The sequence below is a fragment of the Myiozetetes cayanensis genome, unplaced genomic scaffold (genome assembly GCF_022539395.1).
Source record: "Myiozetetes cayanensis isolate MyiCay16 unplaced genomic scaffold, myiCay2020 scf3, whole genome shotgun sequence".
NCBI lineage: Eukaryota > Metazoa > Chordata > Aves > Passeriformes > Tyrannidae > Myiozetetes > Myiozetetes cayanensis.
Window position 1 is genome coordinate 38,712,677 of NW_026087521.1, and position 12,390 is coordinate 38,725,066.

Consider the following 12,390-nt stretch of genomic DNA (forward strand, 5'->3'; position numbering starts at 1 on the left):
AACCAGAAAAATACACTGTCCCTTTTGATGCCTTTGCTATAATTGCATTCATCTTAGCATTAGTCCTGAGCTCCTCCTAATTTCCATACCTGTCTGAAAATAGGCAGTGCTTTTTTCCTTGCTGTGGTCTGGAGAAGGAAACAATTAAGAGCCAGAAATCTTGTTCCCTCACACTTCATCTCAAGTGTGAATTTGTTGTTACCATTTCCCTTTGTAGAACTGAGCAAAAGTATTATATAGGAATGGGAAAAAAGAGCATCTTAATTATCTCATTTCAGCACTATTTATGCCTTTCTTTGCTTCTCCTGGAAGAGTGTTGATAACATTAGTACATCATTAAAAGACGGACAGATTGAAATTTGACCTATTTCATCAAGCCTTTGCTTAATATATTATTTTATACTAAAGTCTGTCATTTGGAAGTTACAGCATTTCTGGTGACTCTGCCAAAATTGTTCTTATTTGGTTTCATTTATTGTTCAGGTTTTGTTGGCTGGACTCAAGTACCATGGTTGATTTCAGCAGTTTATTTCATTTGATTAACCCCAAAGTGTTTTGCTGCATATGATTAAATTCAAACAGGACCCAGCTGTTGTTTGGATGCTTAATTTACAGATTTTTCTGAGATTCTGGCTTTATCCCTGGTGTCTGTCTCAATGTGGCTGAAGGGCAAATCTCCATACTAATTAAGGAAGGGCCTGCTTTCAGAGCAGAAAGTGTCCAACCAGCAGACTTCCTACATGACTGACAAGGGCTCAAATTCCAGTGAACAGCCTGAACCAGCCTGTTCAGACAGACTTTGATCAGTGAGTGCTTTGTGCTGTATAAAGCTGAAGGCTGCATGCTTACAAACTGTAGTAGAACCAGGATGCCGGTAGAAAGTGGAAGGGATTCGCTGGCGAATACTCTTGTTTGGCCAGCTCTGAACCACTATCCTGCAGCCAAGCAACAAGATAATAGCAGGCAGCAAACAGAAAAGGTCACCAGATGTACAGTTGCTACTTGCAATCAGCCCGATCCCTTCTGGCCTTTCACACTTCCTTTCATTCAGCCGTGTCAGGTGGGAGGAACTTTATTTCTTTACTTTTGTTTTATAAATCTGAACACTCCAGTTCAAATCATAAAGTGTATCAGAAGATAGATATTTCATGTGCCTATTTCACATCCAGGATAAACTGTAAACCTAGAGCTGAAGTATTTGGGGTTTGCCTGGCTGGGATCATTTACTAAGAAGAAAATGTCTAAAATCAAATCTGTCATCTTAGCACTGAAGTCATTCCCTGAGTGTACATGGCTTTTACTATTTCTAATGGGAATTTCATATGTTAATAGAAGTCATAATTAATTCATACGTGAAAGGTCTACAGATTAAGAACTGTACATCATACATCATCTATATATCTGATATATAATGTTAATGATGGGTATATTTTGCTGTAGGCATACTTCCATTAATACCCAGTTGCTTAATTCTAATTCTAAGTGCAAATACTGTATTCAATAATGAAGACATATTTTTATTTTAGAATGAGTATTATTTAATGTACATGCAGTACTCAGGCTACTTTTTGAGGTATTCCAATGATGTACACAGTCCATGAATGAAACTACTGAACCTAACACAGAGATTTCTAAGGTGTGAGAAATTGAATGTAAATTTTTATATATATATATATTCCTAAATATTTTTATGAGAATAGAAGCACAGAACTTTTTAGATAAATTAAATAATCCTCAAAAACTGAGGATTAGCAATCCAATGAAAAGAAATTACTGTATTTGTAAGTGTAAAATAGATTTCTAATTAGAACTTTTAGTTTCTGGTGAGTATTATTAAAGACACAGGTACTTCTGTCTATTTGCTTTAATTTTTTTCTGAATTACTTTGCATTCAGATGTTTAAATGCAAAACCTGGCCTCAAATAGGAATATACATATACATATGTTTTATACATACTTCAATACACATAGAAATATAATGATAATCTAGCCTTTTTGAAACTAACTTTTCTTATTTTATTGTGTAGTATTTCTTTGGGGGAAAAATTAATACTTTGTGTTTCATGGAAGAGTATTCTGTTGTAATAAACATACAAAGTAGTGAACAATGCAGTTAAAGCTTTTTTCTTGAAGAGTCTTTGGTTGATGGAACTTTGAATTATGTTTCTTTATTATAAGCAAATAAAGACCTGATAGTCTTTTTCTCAAGTGAGTTAGAAGGAATCCATCATCCTGATCCAATTACATTTATGATGCAAAAAATTCAGTATGATGCTCAAAGAAGGTAATGTACTCTGTCACAGTCTGAATTTTAGTAAAAATCCATAGGCATGACATGGCTGTCTTTCTCTAAAGGCTGTCAGAATAACTTAGCAGTTTTGGTGATCTTTGATGGCATTTTTAATGATGCTTTTTAGATCCTATTTTTTCCTATAAGTTCCTTGTGGTTTATTCATGTACAATATTGGATGAAGTTTTAGCTGTGAAATAGGAAAATACTCTGCACAAATATGCATAGTTTGATACCAAAGAACTCTGGTTATTACAGTCTAATTGTGAGAAACGGACAAAAGCAATGCATAATTAAACAAATTATTCCTCTTTGCAAGCTTTCGGTCCCCGCTGTAATTCTCATGGTAAAGCAAAACCACGGTCCATCAGCCAAGCTATAGATTTTTTATGAGGCAGGGAACAGTGAGCTCCATTAGTTTCCTGTTAAACATGTGTAATGAAGAGACATTTGGCTCTTATTCTGTAGTAGTGCATCTACTCTGTCTCTAAATGTGTTCTGGGTCAGTAGTCATCATCTTTGGAAATAAAACACCATTGATTAGTCTAGATATTTTTAGTATGTAGATAATTATTATAGTGAAAAGGAACTTTAGAAACTAGTTACTTTTGTTTTCTCTGAGGAACAGAATAGTAAAATCAATCAAAGGATTTAGTATTGATCAACGGTTTCAGAGGTGCATTTAACACATATTCCAGGTTCATTTTATCTAAAATTGTAACTTCAAGAATATAGCCTAAATTATAAATGTTTAAATACACAATTTGCTAATTAATCCTTAAGAAATTGCATATGAATCTAGTCTCATGTTTATAAAAAGTCAGTCCTTTACCAAAAGAATTACCCCTGCAGATGGAGAAAGCAAGTGTATTGACCACTATAACCATAAGTAACTAAATACATAATTTACAAAGAAGATAGTTTACAAAGAAGAAATCTTTAGTAAATTTAATAAGAATAAAAGAAGGAGCTTTCAAGATAGTTAAATGTTTATAGCACTCCAAAATTATTTACAAAACATAAAGGCCACTTATCACTTAATAACTCTGAAGAGGAGAAGCAGAGTAGCCACTATTATACATATGATAACTTTTTTTCTCTTTGAGGTATAATATACAGAGCAAGGTGGCAAGAAGCTGTTTTCTTACTCCTCAAATGCAGAACAAAATCTTTTTTGGACCATGTCTTTTCCTGATTATACCTCGGATTCACTACAATCACGTACACTCAAACAATTTAAACTATGCTTGTAAAAGCATGCAAATCTGCAACTGAAAAATATGCCAGGCACTGTGTGTGCCTGCACTTCTATAATAAAAAATAAACTTCCTCAGTGAGGAAGCTCAGTTAATCCATTTGTGTATATAAATATGTTAGGTTTGATTTATATTTCCAAGTGCCAATGTTTGAAAACTTTGCCTGTTACCACTTTGAGATGGCAAAGAGAAAAGAAGTATTTCTTTTTGCTTTTAATGTTTGGTGTTGTGAGACAAATAGATGGAATTTTGTGGAATTTCATGAAAACTAAATCTTTACTTTCCCTTGGCAGTACAAGCTGGCTTAGATTGTTGGTTTCTTTATGACCACTTGCCCTTCTTTGATGTCAGTTAGAGCCAATGAAGAGTTGATGTATTCTTTGTATAAATTTTACTTTCATCAAGTGTAGGATGCTGGCTGTTTGGGAAAAAAAAAAAGCAGCATTAAATTTTTTGAATCTTTTGATCTGTTTCAGCTTTATTACTTTTCCTACTGAGAAGTAGGACATCCAGTTTTCAAGATTGTCTTTTATATATACACTTGAAACACATTATAAATGTTACATTTGTTTTACATAAGTTTTTCATTACTTTTATATACACAACACACAGAGATTATAATCAATATAAGATTAATAGACTAAGCAATGACCTTTTATAAAACTAACTGTGATATTTTTTGTTTGAGACTCAGGATTTCTCTGGAGAGTTTTATTTGTTAAGGTAAAATTTACCTTTCAAGATAAAGTACTTGAATTCCCATTTTAAAATGTCCAGTAATTGAAAATAATTGCTCCTCGACTTCTATTTGGGAGTAGACTCCTTTTGGCCAATATATCAGTAAACTCAAAGCAGGGCATTAAATCCATAATTCATTTCCAGGCAGAGATACCTGAGTTAATCTCACTGGGGGCTAAAGAAGCCTGAGGAACACTGGGCTCACTTGGCTGATTCATCTCTCCAAGTTAGCTCAGTCTGAGTTTAAAACTAATATAAAAGAGATGGAGAAGATGTGCTTGGAGGAAAAACGTATTTTTAAAAATCAAATAGATCTGGGAAAATTGTCCTTCTGTCATGACAAATGTTCTCTTCTCTTTCTTTCACAGGCTCATCTAGTAGCAGCTTTTGAAAAAAGCTTGGGAAATATGACAGGGCGATTGCAGAGTCTAACAATGACAGCTGAACAAAAGGTAGGTTTACCAAAGCAGACGCTTTAATGTGGAAAATAGTCAGCAAATTATATTAGAGTTTTGTTACAAAAACACTGAAAGGAAACAGGGACATTTGTGACAATAATGCAGACAGATCTGTCTTTAATAGTTGCTGCGATCTAAATCTTCATAAAAGTCCAGGAGAATTAAACTGTGCAGCATTAGGTTTACACAGACAATGTCATAGAATAGTTTGAAGATAAAATCTTTCATTTCCAGATTTTAATTAAAACATATGCAACTCTAGGTTTACTCTGTACTGAAAGATCCTGTAACAAAGATTGATCATAAGCTGCTGTAGTGCTCCTTTCCAGCCTGCCAGCGTTGTTAGAATGATAGAATTACAGGAAGGGAAGAACTTTTAAGTAGAGAAAAATAACCCCATTCAGGGAGTTAATGCAAGTTAGGCATCCTATTCATGAGTAAACAATTTTGGGTTTAGCTGTGTTTTGTCTAATGAGGGAAAAAATCTAAACCTGATAGGGAATAAATTTAATGTGCACCTTTGCATCAAGCTCAGGATTAAGAGGCTGCTTAGCATCTTCCGGGATTGAAACTCTGCAGCTTATTGATTTTGAACAATATCCTATAAACAGCCCTTATTGAGCCAAACTGTGAAAGAAACTGTATATCAGTGAGCTACTATTCACCACTGGAGTCAGTGTAACTGTCTATAAAAATAACATTTCATGGTCTGGTTGAGCACCAGCAGATGAAATGTGGTGAGACTCATTGTGAACTGGATGGAAAATATTTGTATTGCTTGCTTTTTTCTCATCATAGGGGGGAAAAATACAAACCAAAAAAACCACAACACCACCAAAACTCAATGGAATTTTCTTAGAACCAAAGCTTTTGACTGTTTTACAAAGTACGATTTCCCTGAGAAGGTTTTCTTTCCAGAAGAGGTTAAGTAGTGACATTGAAACTGATCATTTCCAAGTTTCTTTCCCTAAAGATTTAGAACATGTTCTTTTCCTTCACTTCTTTCCTCTGCTGTTGAGTTTAAATTACCTTAACCCTTATTGTATAAATACAGGCTGGATAGACATGGAAGTAATAAAAGCAGTAATAAAAGTTATTTTTTAATAAAACTCAGCTGTGCATTCTGATACAGAGCTTTCTGCAATCAAGTGGAGTAATTTTACTTCAACTTGCAGGACAGTTACTATTAAACAGGGGCTTTTTAATTGAATTAGTATTAAACAACTTAAATATTTTGAAAAATACACAGATTCAGGTTGAGATTCATCCATTAAACAGTAGCCTCATACACTAAAGGATGTTATTCAAATGGTTTTATTGTCTATTGTAATAACATTGTTGGGTTTCTCTTAATTTTATTTTGAATACTCTATTGAGACCCTTTTTAGATTAGTCTTCTTAAAAATAGCATGATTGCTTTATTTAGAATAAATGAAAAAGAATACATTAGTTCACTTTGATATCTTTGAAGAAAACATAATCATTCTATTTTATTGTTGCCCTTCTGTTCATCCAAGCAGTCCTATGAACTTTAGTTTGACCACTCTTGTATTTTATTTTTTTGACCTTCGACAAACATTGTTCTTTTAATATATACTTTGAACTCTCTTTGTTCTTCCCACAGGAGTCTGAGCTTATAGAGCTGAGGGAAACCATTGAAATGCTGAAAGCCCAGAATTCTGCTGCACAAGCTGCTATTCAAGGAGCCTTGAACGGTCCTGATCATACCCACAAAGGTATAGTTTTACCACTGTTAAAATAAATAGAGTTTCTCCTCAGGGAAAAAAAAAAAACAAAAAACAACAAACTAAAGTCACTATTTTTTTCTGTTGTTTGGGGACTGTGTTGCAAAGGCAAGCACATTCTGCAGTGAATGGTAGGCATACTTGTGGTATTTCCAGAGCTGGAAACCTTGAAGAAGCTTTCTGTCTGCCAGAGTCCCTGGAGCTTTATCTTCTTAGAACTGGGTGGCCAGGAATTGATTGCTGGGTGTCAGTAGTTAACCATGTCATTGCAGTTGTGTACTGAAGTACAATGAAGACACTAGTGAAGTCTTATGGTGTAACATGTTAATAGCTTGGAAATCCAATCAAACTTGTAGCTTTGTAAACTGGCATTCTGATTGTTAAGAGATGGACTGAAAATAGCTCAGCTCCTTTATGAAGTGTTAAATCAGTGCAGGAAAGCAGGCATTTTAAATTCCAGATGTTAAATTAATTTGTCATTGCAGTTAGGCAGCTATCACATGGTAAATATATACTTCAAAAGTGCTTGTTGATAAGCAACAGCAAAGGAATTACTTGAAGAAGAAAAATAATCACAGTGTTCATTTTTTAAAGTGTCATTGATCTTTCTTTAGAGAGATCATTATTTAGATGTTTGCCTTAAGGTCATTTCACTGCATGACTTAAGTGGAGCAAAGCTGACTTCTAGGAAGTGGAAAATAATTCTAAAAAGTAATTTTCCTTGGTATTAGTAGGCATGTTCTGCACGAATATTTTCCAGTGATTAAGATATAGGTATCAAAGTCTTTTAAGAAATTGAAACTCGAAAGCCTCACCAACCATTTCTAATACTTTCTACTTCTTGGTTATTTTCTTGCATTCATTTTTAATGAATGTTTATTTCCATTTCCATAATGCCTGTTTATTTCCATCATGGTATATTAGAAGGTAACATCTGAAACTGACTGGGGCTGCTACAAGTCAAATAGGGCCTGTAGTCCTCAGAAATGTAGTACATGTGACAATAAGACAATAATCTGTAACAGACACTGTTCAACTATGAGGTTACGTGTGCATAGGTTGCTGTGCAGGGTCATTGCCTTCAGGACAGTAACACCCCAGTTTGGAGAATCTCTCAAGTGTTAGACTAATTGTACCCATCCCCCTTGATCCCTGTGTGGTTTCTCACAGGCAGCAATAACTTTAATCTGAACCACTACAAGTATCAAAGGCATTTATGTTCATTTAGACTACTGTTGAGGAGGAAGATGCTACATAAATATAAGAATGATTATTGTATTGAAACAGAAACAGAAGGATTTCAAAGTAATTTCTTTTCTTTAGATTTACGTATAAGGCGGCAACATTCTTCAGAAAGTGTTTCCAGTATCAACAGTGCTACAAGTCATTCAAGCATTGGCAGTGGTAATGACGTTGATTCCAAGAAAAAGAAAAAGAAAAACTGGGTAAGTACACAGCAGGCTTAAAACTATCTTTTAGATATTATGTCATTTACGAGTGTCTGAGTAACATGACAGTACATTTCATCTACAATATTCCTGTGGGGTCAAATGGACATAAATCAATTCATGTGTAGCCATACTGTGACACTACCAGCAAACTAAAAATTGTTGAATATCAGCAGGGATTTATTTGCATAACTCAAGGTAATTAAAAACACGACAAACAAACCCACAAACAACAACAACACAACAGCTACAAAAAAGCTCAAAAACTAACAACCTTAAAATAGCTGTTCTGACCAAAACCGTCTCTGGGCCACAGTGAAACCCAGTTTGATTTTTCTTCAGTTAGAGTTTGATTAAAAGGCTTGACTCCAATATGTTAGGCAGCAATGGAGGGAGTTGACATCTGTAAGAATTCTCATTTAAAAGTAGTGTGGTGTTTAAAGAAATTAAGATGCTTCTCAACTGGAACATACAAATAGCACATAGTGCTAAAGGTTTAATCAGATACTTTCAGTAAACAATCAGAAAATACGTTTTTGTTGTTTTAAAAATATTACCTGCATAAACATTTGTTTTAAAATACTGATAAGCCTTCATTCCCTTGATTTGTAATTCCACACTCTTTCATGTTTCTGCAAGGTGAACTCTAAAGGAAGTGAGGTGAATATAAACCATGGAAAAGTTGGCATGCATCTATAAAAAAACCCTATCTTGGCATGATTGCTATTTATTTTGGCAGTAGGCTTTTACACCTTCTAAAACCAGATTATCCTGTATGTCTTCTCAGTTTGTTTCTATTAATTTTAATCTCAAAGTTTAGGCTATAGAAAGGGAGAATGTAGCCAAAACCCATTTCTTTCTTATGAGATATCATGAGCTGGAAAGGGTTTGTTTCTCATTATGATTGGTGGTCACACTCCCCACCCTCCAATTATACCACAAAAATGATGTGTTTGAATACCTAATTTTTTCTAGAGGAATCAGTTGGCCATTGAGTTCTATACAATTTTAATCAAAACAACTTTCTGAAAATAAAAAACAACACCCACATTTTTCCTAAGATGAACAACTTTTTTATTTAGGTAAAGATATCAGTAAATGGGCTACTTAAAATTCACTGCACGCAAACCTGTTGTCATCTGGCTCCTGAAATAAATGGCTCTTTGGCTATTCTGTCCCTTTTCAATACTGGATAAGAGCTTCTAGAGGGAAAAGGCAATGCTTGTATGTTCAGAGGTCTTACCACTCTAAAGGAAACTGCAACAAATAGTATATACCTTTCAGCTAACATTCTTCTCAGCAGTACAACAGAGCAAACCTCATGTCCCAGCTTAAATCCTCTCACTTGCAATCCAAACCATAGCATTTTCATAGTTTGGCCATTCAAAGTTTTAATGGTGAAAGTAAATTGGCAAACCCAGTAAATTGGACTTATTTTTTGATTTCCACATTTGGTAACAGCAGGTTCTACCTGCACCTAGATGCAAAGTGGTTATTTAAAGCCATCCCTTGAAGGGAATGCCATGAGAATGGGATTCCACCGGGGCTTAATGACTTTAAATGAGCACCCCTCCCCCACAATCATACCACTCGATCCTGCACTTTTTCCATAGCATTACTTTTGCACTCTGCCGCATTAATAAAGTCAAAACAAAACACTGTATCATGTTTCTAGAGATACTGTGTTGCATATGTTAATACCTTGCTTCTGCATACTGACCTCAGGCAGTGGCTAGGGTGGCATCTGCAAACTAACTTTTCAAAACATGAACTACACACAAAGTGCTGTGATGAGGAAAATTATCTTGCTCTGTGTTTCTTTTCCAGCTAAGAAGCTCTTTCAAACAGGCCTTTGGAAAGAAGAAGTCCACCAAACCTCCTTCCTCACATTCGGACATTGAAGAGCTGACAGACTCCTCCCTTCCTTCCTCACCTAAATTGCCCCACAGCTCAGGAGAATGTGGGGCAACGTCAATGAAACCATCCCAGTCAGCATCTGCGTAAGTGTCTCTCTTGATAAACCCTTCTTCCCAAAGGGGATGAGCTGTGAAACAGACCCCCTCCAGTGTGGGCATTTGCAGTCCAGAAACCATTGCCAGCACTGTGAGGTTTTAATCTTGAGGTCCATCTATTTGCCAGATTTCTTGTGAGCTTCACACCATTTACACACTACTCCTCCAGCAGTTCTTTACTAGGTCATTCTCTCCTCCTTTCATAGACCTTACCCCAAATCACCTTGCTGTACAAACTTCATTCCGATCCATTTCCAGAAGTTTTTGTTGTGCTGTCTCCTGGGATCAGCTTTATCATATCCACTTGATAAAGGCCAAGTAGTAGTTTCCTTTTTTCATGATATACAAAAAATATCTTTTTTTTTTTTCATGTAGCTGTGAATTATTACGTTGTAATCATCCCTCCTGTTATTACTTTATCTACTTTGCAGCTAGTAATGTATATAATTTTTAATCTCTTTCCTTTCTTTTTTCAGCTTGGATTTTTCATGGGACTATACTTTTATATTTTATTCAAATTACCACCCTTAATGTTTCAGGTCTGGAAACGAGTCATCAATCAACAGCTGTCCCATTTCTTCGTTATTTTTTGAATATCTGATACATTCTTCTTACAGAGTTCTCAGCTCTCATCTATATTCTTCTGCTATTTTTTTTCCATTCTGCTAAACTCATAGCTATTTATAATTTGGGGAGATTAAACTCTTTTCAAAAAAATACATACTACTGATGCCAGCCTTACTTTCCTTGTCCTAACTGAGAATAATCAGGTCACAATTACCCTTCCTTAAGGCACTCAAGGAATTCTAATCCTGTGACTGATTACTGAGCATTATAATAAAATTACTCCGTGTCAGATTATGTGCCTTTTATGATTAAGTTCTTATAGACGAGTGATTTTTATATACTAAGTTTAGGAGTTTGACAGCAAATATTCCCACAAAATAAACCCTTTCAGAATAAATATTTTCCTTCTCTTAGATTGTGTGGCAGACTAGAAAGAAAGAACTCATCTAGATCTCTGTAGTTTTGTTCAATTATTTTATACGAAGCTCATATTTTTATGGTTTCAGGTATATGTGTGTTTTGGGAGGAGGATTTCTACGTGTTTGGGACCCTAATGTTTGACTTACTATCAACTTAAGAGTCACCCTAATAGTGAAAAGTAAAAGCATTACTAGCAAATGGCTGAACTTAAACAAAACCCTTTTATTCTGCAAAATTATTACTCATGATTCACAGATCTAATCTCATAACTTTATTCTGTCTCCTTTCCACCAACTCTGCTTTTTTTCCTTTGTGTCTTTGACTTGCTCTCTAGATGTGCTATAGTTCCCAGAATTTATTGAGGGCAAACCCACACATCTAGTCTTTTAACCCAAGCCTTTTCCATGGCTGTTACATCTCTGAGCCTTAAATTCCTAAATTTTGTCAGGTTCACAGCCTTCTGGTTCTTCCTCCATAATATTTTTAAACAGTGATCTTTCTAATCATATTATCACATTTTTTTTATTATTGTGACCTTCCCACACAGAATAACAGAGACATTGCGTAAAATTTATTTATTTAGATTAATTTCTTTAGTCTGTTATATGGATAATGTAATTTGATTTGGAAGACTTGGTTTTTCATTGCATAATTTAAATTCCTGTCTTCTTTGAGACTTTTCATAATTGTCTGTAGCCTCTGTTCAAAGATCATGACTTACTTATTTCTTCAGCCTAAAGCAACCTATTCATTTAAAAATTCAGAGATTGCAACAAGAAGGAAAAAGTAAAAGTCTTTCTAACTACTTTGAACCTTTGGAGTCTGATCAGACTTCTGAGCTTCTTTCTGTGACTGCTCAGGAATGCTGACTTATCTTTTTTGTTTTGGTTCCTTCTGATGAGGTCTCATCTTCTTGTGTAATTTTAGTTAGTTCTGGAAAACTGCAAAAGAAAATTAAGTTCATACTTTCTGCTTCCATCTGCTTACCTTAAGAACTGAGACAGCTTTTTCCTGCTTATTCCAGAACCGTAGCCCTTCTCTCTGCTTCATTTTTGTATTCTTTAAAGCAGGCTTGCCAAGACCTTTTTCCCTGTACCTTCCCAAGATATACATAAAAAAAAAAAAAAAAAACCAAAACAAACAAACAAAAAACCAAACCAAACCAAACAAAACAAAAAATAGCCAAAAAAGAGATGACTTTCCAGTTGTGCAAGTTGTTGTATGAGATAAGTTATGCATGGAAATAAAATTTCATTTCCTATTTGATTAGCATAGGTAAGTAATGGCACATCAAAGCAAGAACTATATGATAATTATCAGGACAAAAATCCTATTATATGTCTTTTTTCATTTTACTCACATTTAAAGTATTTGTGCATGTTGTGAATTATATTCATGATTTTTCTTCTTCTGTGTGACTTTTTTTTGCCATGAACTTCTTCATCTTCCCTTTGCG

The 12,390-nt window shown here is 34.7% G+C and overlaps 2 protein-coding genes across 13 annotated transcripts in view; one reads left to right on the top strand and one right to left on the bottom strand.

Moving 5' to 3' along the window:
* Window positions 1–12,390, top strand: part of NAV3 (neuron navigator 3) — a 514,063-nt gene that overhangs the window by 479,305 nt on the left and 22,368 nt on the right. For all 12 annotated transcript variants that reach the window (XM_050324425.1, XM_050324431.1, XM_050324426.1 and 9 more), the window contains 4 exons: window positions 4,653–4,736; window positions 6,367–6,478; window positions 7,811–7,932; window positions 9,763–9,935. In XM_050324425.1, coding sequence (XP_050180382.1) covers window positions 4,653–4,736; window positions 6,367–6,478; window positions 7,811–7,932; window positions 9,763–9,935 — 491 coding nt within the window. The remainder of the gene's footprint in view (window positions 1–4,652; window positions 4,737–6,366; window positions 6,479–7,810; window positions 7,933–9,762; window positions 9,936–12,390) is intronic.
* Window positions 1–12,390, bottom strand: part of PPP1R12A (protein phosphatase 1 regulatory subunit 12A) — a 1,052,766-nt gene that overhangs the window by 254,194 nt on the left and 786,182 nt on the right. The window lies entirely within an intron of this gene.